General features: G+C 42.8%; 1 protein-coding gene across 7 annotated transcripts in view; it reads left to right on the top strand.

Moving 5' to 3' along the window:
• APC (APC regulator of WNT signaling pathway) overlaps window positions 1-16,821 on the top strand; it is a 2,693,590-nt gene that overhangs the window by 2,624,651 nt on the left and 52,118 nt on the right. For all 7 annotated transcript variants that reach the window (XM_044064201.1, XM_044064200.1, XM_044064205.1 and 4 more), the window contains one exon: window positions 1,081-1,295. In XM_044064201.1, the coding sequence (XP_043920136.1) occupies window positions 1,081-1,295 (215 nt within the window). The remainder of the gene's footprint in view (window positions 1-1,080; window positions 1,296-16,821) is intronic.

The following is a 16,821-nucleotide window of genomic DNA, read 5'->3' on the forward strand; positions in this document are numbered from 1 at the left end:
AACCGTGTGGTACTCTACTTGTCACTGGAATGATGTCGGATTTGGAATCCGCTACTTTCACAGTGTGGGTTCGGTCTTTAGATGATCTATAAACAGCTAGTAATGTATTCCTTGGCTGCACAAGCATCAGTCATAGTTGTACTGGGCATCCATTTATGAGTTTATTTGTAAACAGTTAAGTTCACTCTTCCTGTGTTTAGGATGTCCTCCACATTCATTTTTATTTGGTATTCAAGTTGTCTGGTTAATTTTATTTAGTTGTTGAATCCATTGGCCAAAAGTATTCCCTCCTGAGGCACTTGCATTGCCCTACGCTTTGCAAATGTTCATACAGCTCAACTGTCCATATTTTTGCAGAATGTCCAGATTTTTGCCTCATATTTTTGGTCTGTTCCTCATAAAATTTGTAGTTTTCTGTTAAATCACTGAGGATTGAAGGCACTAAATAATGATGTATATTTGAGTTTCAGACTTCGTATCTTTCAGAAAATGAATGCTTATGCAAGACCTGACATTATAGCAACTTTCCAAGTGTATAAGAGCACTATCTAAAATCTGACCCTATCTTTGGGCCTTTGTCCCCCAATTATTTTAGTCTTTGTCCAGATTTCTTTTGCTAAGAAGCTGAGAGATATGTTAATGTTTTTTTTCAATCCAGTTACTGTATCCATACAATAACTGTACATGCAGTTTCTTAAATGGGAGATGTTTGCATGGATATCAGTGAGATGGTCTTTATTAAACAGAAGAGGTGGCCTTTGCAAGCTATGATAATGTCTGCATGGAAATGTGCAAAGTTCTGTCTTTAAGTATTTTTCTGCACATGACTGAAAGGCGTACTTCAAAAAGATTTGTTTATAAGTGCATTGAAAGGGCTATGTGTCCTCCTTGGGCTCATGCGGAATGCAGTTTAAGCTTTAGGGTATGAATTGCAGCCTAATAAACCTTCAGATCCACAACATATAGCTTTTCTTCATAGTGTAAGCTGCTTATACATAGACATTTTCCATTGGCGATGTTGCAGTTCTACTTTATGCCTGTTTGACAAGATGAACCAACTAAACACTTCTGTTGTTGCAGGAATCTACACTGAAGAGTGTGCTGAGTGCCCTATGGAACTTGTCAGCCCATTGCACTGAAAACAAAGCAGACATCTGTGCAGTGGATGGTGCTCTTGCTTTCTTAGTTGAAACCCTGAGCTACAGAAGCCAAACTAACACACTAGCCATCATAGAAAGTGGTGGGGGTATATTACGAAATGTGTCCAGTTTGATAGCGACAAATGAAGATCACAGGTAAGCACTTGAATAGCTTGTCCTTTAAATTTGAGATCTTTATTGCAGGCTAATGCTTTACTATCTGCATGTGATTACTACCCCTTTGCTGATTTATTGTGATCTGGCTGCATGCAGATTGTTGATGCAATGTTATACAGGTGTAAGCCACATCCAGCATGAGTAAATATAAATTACTGACCAAAACAAGTGCTGTTCATCAGCATACTGGATGTGTTTGAACTTGCCACCTTTAAAACAATGGAAGCATTTGACCTTGTCACCATTGCAAAATCGATCCTAAGCTCATATGCAAAAGTTAACAAAAAATACACTTTACCTTGCTTGTAGTGTGACAGAATGATTTGTAGTCATTTCATAGAATTAAAACTAAAATTTATTAACTCGTATGGGATGCATTAAAATGTTAAAAATTTAACAGCCATACTGTCATTTACATGAAGTTCAGTCCAGCAATGTACTCTTTAGGTATTGACACAGACAAGAATGTATGCAAGCTTACTATGTTTTAGACATGTCTACACAACATTTGCACAGTAGTAACACAGCAACAAGAAAGAGTGCTAAACAGTTATCATTATTTTAAAAGGTTTGACATTTCTTTAAGTAGCAGTGTTTTTATAGTAGTATACAAGGTGTGTGACTTGTACTTTACCACCCTGGTGTGATTCATACCAGACAGTGCCTTCTCCTCTTCCACATTTGGTAAAACATATCCTATAGCCACACTCAGATGTGGTATATTACCATTTCTCATTTTGAGGTTATTGCCTTGCGTGTCATATAAAATGTTGGAATGGGGGGGGGGCATGGTGCCAGGCAAGCACTGGAAAACTAGGAGTGTAGTATTACATAGTGGGTTAGATGAAGTGCATTGCAAGTTTTTGGGATCTTGATTTCTGTCTTGCTAGATACTGATTACCTGAGAAATTGTCAGCTAAGAAGTCTCACCTGCTATCCCTGAAAAAATAGTAGCCTACTTAGACATATATCAACTGGTCATCGTTGTATGTTATCAGTAGCTGGAGAACCCCCTATCATGTGATACAGAATGAAGCGTTACTTCACAAAGTGGTAATAGGGCAGGTTGTATTCTGTTTAAAGTATAGAGCTTAGTTTGGTGTTAAACGCATAAGTATTTGTTATGAAAAGAATGCTGTGTCTTTGTTATCAAATGTTGTCCTTACTTGGTAAAAGTAGAGAGCCTGAAGGTTATTGAGGACAGAAAATGAATACTATGTGGTCAATACATTGTGAACATAAAACTAGCTTGCAAAATTAGACTTTACTAGAGAGTTTCCCTTGCATTTTAAACTTTTTTCAAAAATGTTAGAAAATATTCTCCACCGAAACTGTGCTCTGCCATTTCCGATTCGTGGAAACGTGTCGTCGAGCATTAGTCCTAGACTCATATATATATATATATATATATATATATATATATATATATATATATATATATGTATATACACACACACACACACACACACACACACACACACACACACACACGTATGTGCATGCGTGTGTGTGTATTTACATATATATATATATATATATATATACATATATATATATATGTATATGTGTGTGTGTGTGTGTGTGTCCATTTTCAAATTTCGAAATTCCAAAAGTTCGAACCTGTAAATACCGAAGCCCAGAGGATTGAAGTTTTGGAATCTCAAAATGGAAAAAAAAATCTAAAACTTCAGAAGTCAAGTTTTTGCAGGGAGGCAAGCCCCCCTTGCCCCCCCCCCCCCAGCTATTTAAATATACAAACTCCAAGATTGCACTACAGTGAAGAGAATGGTAAAGTTCTTGTTCCACACTGTACAACGATCTCCATTGAGAAGTTTCGAGATTCCAAAACTTCGATCCTCTGGGCTTCGATATTTAGAGGTTCTAAGATTTGCAATTTCAAAATTTGAAAGTGGAGGGAGTCAGCTTGGTTAGAATTTTAAGATGTACCCAAGGAGAAATTGGTTTCCATTAACCTTTAGTACTTGGCATGCAACACACTTTGTTAGACTGTGATGGTTCTACTGTATTTTACTTTGCATATAGGATCATAGGAGGGGTTACTAAGCTAATGGCCCTGGGACCCTTACAAGCCTAGCCAAGAGTTTAACCCCAAAAAAGAAACCTCAGTCATCACCTGTCACCCCTGTCAGTGAGAGACAAAGGTGGAACCCCTGGGACAAATTTGTGGTCTCCCATCCATTCATCAAGGTTGCACTTGAAGAGGGTCAGTGACATACTTTGTTTGATGTGTATGGAGAGCCTATTCCAGAGCAGGGGCAGCCTCTGGGAGACAAACCTGTCTCTCCAGCAGATTTTGTTAGTGTTGTATATTAGATGTAGGCCTTTCAATTGGGTAATGCATGAGGAATTAGACTTGCGGATTTGGAGCATCTCTAATAGGGCAGGGTCTAAGACTGCCTTGTAGGGGGGAGACACAGATCACCTCTGAGCAATCTGTACGATACCGAGTACAGTGATAGTGATTTGAGCCTGTCCACATAGGACAGGTGTTGATGTCCATGGATTCTCTTTGTGAGTTATTTCTGTCTCCTTTCCAGTTGGTGCAGGTGTTTGGAAAGGTACATACCAAAAGGGGCGATGTACTCAATTGTTGGCCTAATGAGGGAGGAGTACAGAGAGATAATAACCTCCTTTTTTTCTGGATGCAGTCCCTTTACTTATGAGATGAACCAAGTGAAAGGCTTGTCTGACCACTGCTGCTGCATGATGGTCGAATGTGAGATTGTTGTCAATGTGTGTAACCAGCTCTCTCACCACAGGTTGTGTGGTTAGGGGGTTGCCGTTGATGTGGTAATCAGTAGGGCCTGTGTTTTTGCCGAATGGTATGATAATACATTTTTTTGTGTTTAACTTAAGGCTGTGACTTTGGCACTAGTCATTTGTTGCTGTGAGACCGTCTTGTAGTATGTTAACATAATTTGAGGAGCCAGTGACAGCACCTATGTTAGTCATCCACAAACTTGATCAGCTACAGGCCTTTGTCTTTGCTTGGTCCTCTGAGAAGTAGATGCCAAATAGTAGGGGTCCCAGGACAGATCCCTGGGGAACACCAGTAGTGACAGGTCTGCTGTTGGAGATGGAGGCACCTATTTTAACCTTGTGGGTCCTATCGCTGAGCCAGTTGGACACCCACCTGATGAGATAGGAATTTACACCAAGTTGTGTTAGCTTTTTGATGATGCCTGAGTGGAGAATTGTGTCAAAGGCTTTGGCCAAGTCAAGGTAAGCTGTATGTACTGACTTTCCTTCATCCAGGGTCTTGGTGACAGTCTCAAAAAAGTCAACCAGATTCAACAGGCAAGATCTGCTCTTGACAAATCTGAACTGGGTGGGGTCAAGTGCTTGGAGATTGCCTATGTCTTTATGAGGGCCATAGTGATTACACTCCGTGGCCTTACAGATCAGACTTAGCAAGCTGATGGGGTGATAGTTTCCAGGGTCAGTAGTAGCACCACCTTTGTGCAAGGGGATGACAATGGCAGTTCTCCACTCTGCTGGAATGAAGCCTGTACTTAGGTTATGGTTAAATAGGGTGCTCAATTTCAAGGCTAGTTCTTGCTGGAGATGACACAGAATACAGCCTGGGATACTGTCAGGTCCCATGGAAGCTGTGTTCTTTGCCTTGGATAAGCCCTTTAACACTTGATCTTCTGAGATGTGAGGTGTGGGGCAAGTATCAGGGATGTCAAATGGGCCTTTGGTGAGGGATGGGGGGTGAAGTTTGCTCTGAACCTATCTGCTAGCAGGTTGGCTAAGTCAACAGGATCAGTGTAAGTGGTACCATTAAGAACCCATTCAGAACCAATATAAAAATTTCAACAAAATGCAAATTAAAGGTCATGCTGCTAAACGCTAGGAGTCTAAACATGAAACTGCACTCATTGCAAGCAATGTTAACCTTGGAAGATGCTGACATTTGCCTAGTCCCAAAAACCTGGTTCAAAGCTGTGGAGAGCACCCCAGCCTTACCTGGTTACTCATCTTGTCAGATATTCAGACCCCAAACTGTGGGTAGCAAAGCCAAAGGAGGTGGAGTTTCAGTATATATTTAAGACATACACACCTCCAGGCTGGTCAGTCAGTATGACGCACATGAGACACTCCCGGTGCAGTTAACCATTAGCAAGACCCTTATTCAAGTTATAGCTAGCTACAGGCCCCCAAGTTTGACTCAAAATGTCCCCTCTGCCTGTCTGGACCTCTTCGAATCTATCAAGACTCAACTTTTTACCATGATCCTGGACAACTAACTACCCAAACATAGATTGGAAGAACTACTCATGCCAGAACACAAATAGCCAGAGATTCTTTGATTTTGTCAGTGTAAATGACTTGGAACAGCTAGTCGATACCCCCACAAGAGGTGACAGTATCTTGGATTTGGTATTAACCAACATGAGTAACTACTGCAGCATCCTTACAGTGTCATCCTCCCTGGAAGGATCTGACCATAAAGTGGTCACTTTCGAAGTTACCATCTCCCCCGACCCTCCTCTAGCTAGGGTCAAACAAAAAAAACTTCTCCAAAGCTTGATGACAACCTCCTGAGGGATGGTATAAACAGCTTCAGAGCCCCCTCCCTCTCTGTAGGAGCTGGCAGCAATGTCCAAATCAAATCCAAAGTACTATACGAGCTTTTATATAGATGCATGGAATCAGGAATACCCAACAGGATGAAATCATACTCTGCAAGGAAGAGTAAACCTGTCTGGTGGACATCTGCAATAAGTAAACTCTATAACAAAAGGAAAAATTTGCTGTCCAGGATCAAGAAGGAGCAAGTGCCCAATTGGAAGCAATATCTCCTTAGCCTGAACAAGCAAATAAGAGCACTAGTGAAATCCTGCAAAGCAAACTGAGTCCCAATTGATCATGTCTACTAGAGGCAATCATAAGGTCTTCTTCGCATACGTCTGCAATCTCAAAGGTAGCACCCAGATCTGCTCAGAACTGGTGGATCTGCAGTTGTTGTCTTCATTTGGTCTTCAGCCTGTGAACACTTCTCTGTGTAAAGTCTTTCTCACCAACAGCAGGATTTACTCTCTTCAGCTAGAGTAAATCCTTACGCTGTTGAGAAAGACACTGCACAGAGAAGTGTCCACAGGTTGAAGATAAATGAAGAGCAACAATTCAGATGGAACGTTATGGTGAGTGCATAACTTCTTTTTAAGGACACTACATAAACAAATGCTGCAGATATAGCCAACCTGCTGGCTGACCGATTCAGCGAAAACTTCACCTCACTGCCCCCATCAGTAAATCAGGACATCCCCAGTACCTGCCCCCTCCCCTTATCTCTAGGGAACAGCTCATCACTGCCCTCTCAAAGGCAAAAAATACAGTCTCCATTGGACCCAATAGCATCCTAGACTGCATCCTACATGAACTCAGGCAGGAACTTGCACCATTAGGCACCCTATTCAACCAACGTCTGAGTACCAGCTTCGTCCCAGCTGAGTGGAGGGACAGCCACTGTCATCCCTTTACAAAAAGGTTGAGTGTCCATGATCCGGAAAATTATAGACCCATCAGCCTAACTAGCTTGATCTGCAAGGCTATAGAATGGTTTATCGTGGACCTCATTAACAAGTACTTTGGCAATCTCCAAAGACTTGATCCCATACAGCTTGGTTTCATCAAGGAAGGTCATGTCTGTTAAATTTGATTGACTTCTTTAAGACAGTCACCAAAGCCACCGACAAGGGGAAGATTATGCACACTGCCTACCTTGACCTGGCCATAACCTTCGACACTATTCCCCACTCAGGCGTAATAGATAAACCTTCTCAACTAGGCATCAGACTGTATGTTACCAGATGGGTAGTAAACTGGCTCACTGATAGAACCCACCTAGTCAAAATAGAGGAAGCCTCCTCAAGTAGTAGACCCGTAATGAGCGGCATACGCCAGGGATTGGTCTTGGGGCCTCTGTTATTTGGGATATATTTTTCTGAGGTGCAGGCCAAAACCAGTGGGCTGTGGCTGATCAAGTTTGCAGATGATTGCAAGCTGGGCGCTGTCATCAATTTCCCCAGTGATGTGGACATCCTCCAAGAGGGTCTCGCCCAAACAAATGACTGGTAGTTTGAGAAATGTGTTACTAACTAAATGCACCTTCTTCATCTTGTAAGGAGTTCCTGCTCTTTAGTTTCATTGGACTGGGGGGGATTTAGCTTTATATAACCAATAAGTCTTCTAATTAGCGTGACTGCAGTAAGCATTTTACTCATACTGACAGTTATTAGGTTGTATTGTTTAAGCTGTTAGCATGAGTCAGAACTTTGTAATGTTTGTGCTAATTTTAATGAGGTTACTTAAAAGGAGGTGAAAAAAACAGATTTGTACCTTTTTATTAAGCCTTCATGGTAAAGCAGAATCTTAATATGACTCGTAAACTTTAGCTTCTGGTTCTGTTGCTTCTAAAAACAGTAAGAAAGAGGCCTCTTACTCTTCTCCTCAGTCTATACCTCCTTGCTGTTCTTCATATGGATGATCAGTGTTGCAGTCTTGACATTTTTGAACTTAACCACAGGTATGAAATCCATTTCCCTGCCTAACTTCCAAAACTTTGCATTCTTCAGCCTGGCTGACTCTTCCTTCCCAGGAGCTTTGTCATGCTCCCAATGTAATGAGGAGCTAGCCTGCACCATTTTTAGATGCTTCTTGTCACAGACTGTATTGGACATCCACTGTATTCTTTGGCTTTGTTTTAGGTAAATGGAGAGGCTGGCTTACTGAGACAAAAAAGTGAGGGACTAGAAACAATTCTGCTTACCCATTTGGCCTCAAGTGTAAGGGTGTCACCTCCATGGAGGCACTTTCATAGCTGCTGGCCCCCAAGGCCTATCAATGCAGAGGTCTCTGGGACCGCAGAAGCTGCCATGGCATCTGTGAGCTTGTCTTCTGGCACTGAAGTTTCTGTACCTTTGTCCATTCAAAGTGCCAGTTTCAAGGAATCCACCCCCGACACCCATTTGGGGAGGGAGCATCGTCATGCAAAAGGATGGCAGAATTACAAGATTCTTTGATTGTTACTCTTAGCTTCAGGGACAGCTGCCTTTACTCTCTTAACAGCCTAGGCATCTGAGGATTAGACAAACATAATTTTGCAGGCCATGACAGTATCTTAGAGTCAAATACAAGGTGTTTCTCCATGCACATCACCCACTTACCCACCCACTCTGGCTCCCAGCCAAGACTGGCAAAAATTGGCCCAGCATGTCTTCCTTTTTCCAGAACTTTTTGAACATGCTGGCTCAGCCATCTACTTTATGGGTTGCCCTTCCTTGGAAGAGAAAGAGTCCATCATCTCCTGAGAGAATCTGATTACTTGGATCCTGAATGGGTTGAAAAGCTGACATACAATTCCCACAGTTCTATCCCATGGATTATGAGGGTCCAGTGAGGATGCATTGTCTTCGGGTTCCCCTCTAGAAGACATCGAATCTGGAAAGATTTTGCCTTTGAGGGGGACCACTTCATATGGGAGGCTAGGGAGATCTAGTCAGCCAAGAAAGGATATCTAGAACTTTTAAGGCTTGACAGCTGCAAAGCCACTTGTAGTTCCTTGAGTGTTTCTAGTCTTTTAGCACACCATTCCTGGAACCTAACTCCCAGCCTGTTGTTTCCATGATCATTTAAAATATTTGTAGAAAAAAAATTTGCAGATCTTGCTGTGGTATCTGTAGATACTGCTATGGAGTCAAAGATAGTTCCTGTCCAGAATGCCTTTCCTAGCGACTGGTAGAGTCGATACTTGCATCATTACAAGAAGGAGATTTGTACTTCAGCAGTCCTGGTATTCCAAGCTGTAAATTGGCAAGACCAATAGGTTAAGTACCAGGGTGAAGTCCTTCAGCAGATATTGAATGTTTGGAGGAGATCACTTGGGGGAGGTTGAAAACAAAGCTAGTCAGACTTGCCTTAACAGCTGTGAAGGTGGGTAGATTTGCAATTAAATGTAGTTAGAATATTGTGGGTGCTATGTGGTCTGTGACGGGGAAACCTGCCTGGTTGGAGGTTCAACTGCTGCAAAAACATGCAAAGGTGCAACTGTAGTGTCCCATTGGGCAAGTAATTGCTCTTTGGATCCCACCCTCAAGAGATCTTTAAGAAACCAGGGGAAATGGCAAACTGTGGAATCACAGAAACCCTGTACAAGCATGTTAATAACTGCATAGAGGCAGCTGTACCCGCCAGGAAGAAGTACAGAACTAACTCAAAAAACAAGCCCCTCTGGTGGTATCACAGAATCAATCGGATATATAACAGGAGGAAGAAATTCATGGCAAAAATTAGGAGGTGCATCACCAAGCAGGATAAAAGCACTCTCATCAAACTAAACAAACAACACAAAGGACAAGTAAAGGCTACCAAAGCCAAATCTGAGGTACAGTGGATATAAAAAGTTTACACACCCCTGTTAAAATGCCAGGTTTTTGTGATATAAAAAATTGAGATCCCAATAAATCATTTCAAAACTTTTTCGACCTTTAATGTGACCTATAGCCTGTACAATTCAATTGAAAAACAAACAAATCTATAGAGGAAAAATACAAAAAATAAAAAATGTACAATAAGCTGGTTGCATAAGTGTGCACACCCTTAAACTAATACTTTGAAGCACCTTTTGATTTAATTACAGCATTCAGTTTTCTTGGGTGGAAATCTATCAGCATGGCACATCTTAACTAAGCAATATTTTCCCACTCTTCTTTGCAAAAGCACTCCAAATATGTCAGATTGTGAGGGCATCTATTGTGCACAGCCCACTTCAGGTCACCCCACAGATTTTCTATTGGATTTATGTCTGGGCTCTGGCTGGGCCATTCCAAAACTTTAATTTTCTTGTGGTGAAGCCACTCTTTTGTTGATTTGGATGTATGCTTGGGGTCATTGTCGTGTTGAAAGGTGAAATTCCTCTTCATCTTCAGCTTTCTAGCAGACGCCTGAAGGTTTTGTGCCAAAAGTGACTGCTATTTGGAACTGTCCATAACTTCATCCACCTTGAGAAAACCCCAAATTCCAGCTGAAGAAAAGCAAACCCAAAGCATAATACTGCCCACCACCATGCTTCACCATGAGGATGGTGTTCTTTTGGTGATGCAAAGTGTTGTTTTTGTGCCAAACGTACATTTTGGAATTGTGGCCACAAAGTTCACTGTTGGTCTCATCAGACCATAACACATTTTCCCACATGCTTTTGGAACACTTGATTTATTGTTTTGCAAATTTTAGCCGGGCCTGGATGTTTTTCTGTGTAAGAAAAGGCTTCTGTCTTGCAACTCTGCCCCATAGCCCAGACATATGGAGAATATGGGAGATTGTTGTCACATGTACACAACCAGTACTTGGCACAAATTCCTGCATCTCCTTCAGTGTTGCTGTAAGTCTCTTGTCAGCCTCCTTGACCAGTTTTTGTCTGGTCTTTTCATCAGTTTTGGAGGGATGTCCAGTTCTTTGCAACATCACTGTTGTCCCATATTTTCTCCACTTTTTGATGGCTGTCTTCACTCTGTTCCATGGTATATCCAATGCTATGGAAATTTTATTGTACCCTTCTCCTCATTGATACCTTTCAACAATGAGATCCCTTTGATGCTTTGTAAGCTCTCTGCAAACTATGGCTTTTGCTGTAGCAGGCAACTGAATAAATGTCAGCAAAATCCTATTAGAACAACTGAGCTTTATTTGGAGTTAATCATAGTCTTTTTAATTGATGGCAGGTGTGTACCCAAGAAGACTGAATGTTGTAATTAAATCAAAAGGTGCTTCAAAAAAAGTATTAGTTTAAGGGTGTGCACACTTATGCAACCAGCTTATTGTACATTTTTATTTTTTTATATTTTTCCCCCCTAACAGAGTTGTTTATTTTTCAGTTGAATTGTATAGGTTATGGGTCACATTAAAGGTGGGAAAAGTTTTCAAATGATTTATTGTGGTCTCGTTTTTTTATATCACAAAAACTTGGCATTTTAACTGCAGTGTGTAAACTTTTTATATCCACTGTAAGTTTGGCCTCCCAGGCCAAGGACAAACACAAGGCATTCTTTAACTATGTCCGCAACCTCAAAGGCAATACACAATTGTGTGCAGAGCTCATTGTAAATGGAGACACCTATACTGAGCCAGAAGATATAGCAAACCTCCTGGGTGATAAATTCATCTCCAGCTTTACTTCTCTCTCCCCCTTAACCTTCCCTCAGGAAATATCATCAAATACAACTCCACCTACTATCACTAGGGAACAAGTCCTTAATGCTCTCTCTAAGACCAAGAACACTGCATCAATGAGCCCAGACAATATCCCAAGATGCCTTCTAAACACCATGAAACATGACCTATCAGGGCCTCTGGAATTACTATTTAACTGTAGCCTCCAAACAGGATTCACACCTCATGAATGGAGAAAAGCAACAGTCATCCCTCTGCACAATGGTGGGCCATCTACAGACCCTAGAAACTACAGACCCATATGTCTCACTAGTCTTGTATGTAAAGCCATGGAAAGAATTATTATGGAGATGATCAACAGAGAAAATAGTAAACCTCCAGACACTGGACCCAACTCAGTTTGGTTTCGTCAAGGGCAGATCATGCCTACTCAACCTGGTGGACTTATTTGAGAAAGTCACCAAAGCAATGGATGAGGGCAGAATCATTCACACTACCTACCTTGACCTGGCCAAGGCCTTTGACACAATACCCCACTCGGGCATTGTTGACAAACTCAAGAGATTAAGTGCAAACCTATATGTCACCTGGTGGATAGCCAGTTGGCTCACAGACAGGACCCAGGAAGTTAGTATTGGGGAGTCTACCTCTACAAAGAGGACAGTCACAAGTGGAGTCCCTCAGGGATCAGTCTTTGGACTTCTTCTGTTTGGCATTTACTTCTCAGAATGCCAGTGGATGTTCTTCATGTTTCACTGTTGCAGTCATTACATTTGGGTTATCTGCTTGCAGGTAGACCTCAGTCGGCCTGATTATCAAAGTCTAGGGTCCTGCATCGGTTGCTTTCTTATCTTCCATGACGTCAGGTAGTCAGGGGTATGAAGCATGCAGCCAACACCATTACATCAGTCTTTCTTGCCGTGCGGTGCCGGAAGCAGAAGCAGTTCGCAAGTATCAGTCAGCCGACTCCTGAAATTTTCATTTTCGCGTTTCAGAACCAAAGTCTTCAAAAAAGCTAAGTACCCCGTTGGGGATCCTTTTTCTTGCTCTAAACTGATGTCAGTAAAAGTTAACAATTGTATTACTTGTGGAAAGCAAATACCTCATAAAGATTTTCATTCATACTGCATTCCTTGCTTAGGCCCAGATCACGATGTCCCTCGCTGTCGGTTTTGTGCCTTATTCAATCCTTGAACTATTCGTCGGTTCATTTTTGCATCAAACTATTTCGGTACTCGATTCAGTTATCCAGAAATGGCTTCGGTAAGCCATCCAACTACCAACATTCCAAAAAAACATAAAGATAAAGACAGAGACAGACCACATAGGTCTAAAGCTGCCGACGACACTTCCGTTAAGCTAGTCACCAGTTCGTCAGTACTCAGTGTGGCGCTTTTGCAGCCCATGATACCTGCTACTTCAGATTCGCAGGCCTCTACTGAGACCCATTCTGAGTCCGGTATGCAGCGAGACGCTTCTTCGACTATGGAACCTGCAGATGTCTCTCGCTTGGATGGGTCCGGAGCCGCTGTGCAGGCACCAGCTTCTGAGGGTGTATTCAGGCCTCTACTGACTTGTATATCAAACTGACGCCAGCTTCTTCTTCAAGGCCTAAAACTCGATCCACGCCTAGAAAACCGATGACCACACCGCATGGTCAGGCCCATATGCCTAAAAAATAAATGATAAGAATGGCTGAAGACCTTATTACTTTAATCAGGAGAAGCCAGACTTCTCCCTCTTAGAGACCTAGAACTGATTTTCCTTCTGATTCTTCTGATCAGGGTTCTGAAATTTCTATTTCTTCTGATGACCAGGATTTGCCCTTATCTGCCTATGACGATTCTGATGCAGAGGACTCCATTCCCTCTGCTTCCCCTCCAGAAGATTTCTCTTTTGGGGAAACTTCGCATACTCTTAGGGAGCATTTCCACTGGGAAAGCCAGGATTACTCTGACTCCAAAAAGAGACTTAGGGAATCCTTACTCCTACCTCAACACAGGCCTTTAGCTATCCCTCCTGTACTGGACATTGTAGATGATGCCTTCTTGGAATCTAGCCTGGCCCCCAGACACTTTACCTCCGGCTCCCAGGAAACCTGACTGGTATTACATAGTACCTGACTCTCACAAGTTCCTCTTTAAGAATCCTACTGCGGATCCAGAGACCATTTCACAGGGACCCAAAGGCATTAAGGCTACTACTGCCAAAACCCCTACCCCCTCTGAGAGAGATTCCAGGGCCCTGGACAGATGGGGTGAGAAGGTATACAATTCTGCTGCTTTGGCCATTAGGGCCTTAAACTGCCAGTTTCATATGTTAAAGTATCAGCAGCATATTATTGGATTACTTAAACAGAAAATGATGTTGATTCCTGACTGTGCTGAAAATAATTACAGAATTTAATATATTCTGCTGAACAAGTTGGTAAACATACTTTGCATTGTGGTTTTGACTCCTTAGAGGCATCTTGCAGGGCTGCTGTCACTGGGTCTGTACTTGAAAGACATGCTTGGCTTAAGGAACAAACTTTGCCAGATCATGTTAAAGCTAAATTACTGGATGCTCCCTTAAACCAAGACCGCCTGTTTGGCAACAAAGCAGAAGTAGTACGTAAAAAGATGGAGGAAAAAGCTAAAACTATGCAAACTGTTAAAGATTTCCTGCAAGTACAGCCTCCCAGATTTAGTAGGCATTGGACTTCTAAGACTTGGTCCTTTCCTGTCTCTTCCAGGCCTTCTCAGTCCAAACCCAGGACCAGCAGACCACCCAGGCTTCAATCTCAAGGTACTTACAGGCCTTAAGCAGTGGGGGGCTCCCACTTCCAAAGCTGGAAGCAGTAAGACACCCCCCAATGGTAAACTGTCACAATGACCTTCCGAGCCCTGCTCATCTGACTGCTCCTTTAGGGGGAAAGATCGCTCTTCATGCAAAAAACTGGAAACTCATTACCCAAGACAAATGGGTTTTAAATATAGTTTCCCAAGGATACAGATTCCACTTCCACACCTTACCAACCCTAAACGGTTGGCCAGACCTACCCCCAAATCAGTGGGCAGAGGCTCAACAGCAGGTTCTCTCTCTGCTACGTATCAGGGCATGTCCCAGAAGAGGAATGGGGACAAGATTTTTATTCAAGACTTTTCCTGGTACCCAGAAAAGGCAAGGCAACTCCTGGCATCCAATCCTGGACCTGTCTATCTTAAACACCTTTTTGGAAATCCCAAAATTCAAAATGCTAACTCTTCTTCAACTGCTTCCCGTGCTAGGCAAAAATGCCTGGTTGGCAACATTGGATTTAAAGGAAGCTTACCTGCTCATCCCAATAAGGGAATCTTGCAGAAAATGCCTACGGTTCAGAGCAGGCCACTTGCACTATCAGTTCTCTGCACTGCCCTTTGGCTTATCTACTGTGCCCAGGGTATTCAAAAAGTGCCTAGCTCCAGACATTGCATTCTTCAGGCAAAGAAATATTCAAATATACCCATACCTGGACAATTCTCTAATTCAGGTAGAAAACCAGGACATACTATTAAATCATCTGGCTTTTGTAAATAAACTGCTAACCTCACTGGGGTACACCATAAATGAAAATAAGTCGTACCTAGTACCCTGTCAACAAATTGTATTCCTGGGAGCAAGCTTGAGTACAACTTCCCAGATGGCCTACCACACGCCAGAGAAACAAGTTTATTTGACAGCCTACTTCAAAATACTGGCCACAAAGACCCAGCTGTCTGCAAGGAAAATACTGCAAGCCCTGGGGTTTATGGCCTCTTGCATTCTACTAATTCCATATGCAAGACTGCATATCAGGAAACTTCAATGGTATCTAAAAAGCCTATGGTGCCAACATTCTCAGGACCTGGAATCAATGATTCCTATCATTCCTTGCATAAAGACAGAGTTCTTTTGGTGGGCAGAGGCCTGCCACTGCAACAAGGGACTGCCATTCACTCTACCCCCTGCCGCTCAAACCTTACAACAACAACAGGTGCATCAGACTATGCATGGGGGGCTCACTTGGCAGGGCAGTGCATCCAGGACAAATGGAACCCAAGTCAAATGCACTTGCATATCAATCAAAAAGAAATGTTAGCTGTACAGAATTCCCTGACAGCCTTCAAGGACCACATTCTTCCAGGACAGTTATTGGAAAAATGGACAACACCACTGTTATGTGGTACATAAACAAGCAGGGGGGCACCCACTCATACCCTCTCTGCAGACTAGCCATGGCTCTCTGGAACACAGCCTTGAGCTACCAAGTGCACCTACAAGCTCAATTCCTGCCAGGCAAGCTAAATACACTGGCATATGACCTAAGCAGAAACCTCATGGACCCACACGAGTGGAAACTGGAACCAAACATATTCAACATTTTGAGAAACAAATGGGGAGCCCAGAGATAGACCTGTATGCCTCCCCTCAGAACTACCAATTGGACAAATTCTGCACAAGGACTCACCACAGACAAGCTTGGAAAGTGGATGCCCTGTCCTTCACCTGGGAAAGTCTCTCAGTTTATGCCTTTCCCCCTCTGCCTCTCCTCTCAAAAGTTCTACTAAAGCAGGACAGACCAAGGACAATACTCATTGCACCAGACTGGCCACACCAACACTGGTAACCCCCTCTTGCACAGCATGTCACTGATGGAACCATGGCACCTGCCTCAGATCCCTTTCCTGCTGTCCCAGCAGGAGGGCCAGATTCTGCACCCCCAGCTTCAAACCCTGAACCTGGCAGCCTGGCTAATTACCTGAATCCTCCTATACCATCCCTCAGCAAGCAAGTGCTTGATGTCATATTAGAGGTAAGGAGGCCTAGTACTAGAAAATCCTATGCTGAAAAGTAGAAAAGATTCTGTTCCTGGAGCCAGACCTAGGGGATGGGCACAACAGTGGCCAGTTTACCGCATATCCTTCAGTACTTAACAGAGATGCTTCACAAAGGCCTTTCCTTCTCTTCTATTAAAATTCATGCCTCAGCCATTTCAGCACATTATAATACTGAGCCCACCCCTCTTCTCTCACCCCCTGCTGAAACAATTCCTCAGAGGGGCCAAAAATTTAAGACCACCTAGGAGAGTGACCCTACTCCAGCCTGGGACCTTAACTTTGTATTGGAAAAGCTCACTCTACCCCCTTTTGAGCCAGCTGCAACTACAGAGTTGAAATTCCTTTCTTGGAAAACCACCTTCTTTCTAGCCATCACTTCAGCAAGAAGGGTGTCTGAATTACAGGCCCTCATGGCAGTGGAGCCCTTCATCATCTTTCATGCGGACAGGGTGTCCCTCAGGACCACTCCTTCC

Source organism: Protopterus annectens, chromosome 2.part2 (genome assembly GCF_019279795.1).
Source record: "Protopterus annectens isolate FY-2018-M chromosome 2.part2, PAN1.0, whole genome shotgun sequence".
Lineage (NCBI taxonomy): Eukaryota > Metazoa > Chordata > Ceratodontiformes > Protopteridae > Protopterus > Protopterus annectens.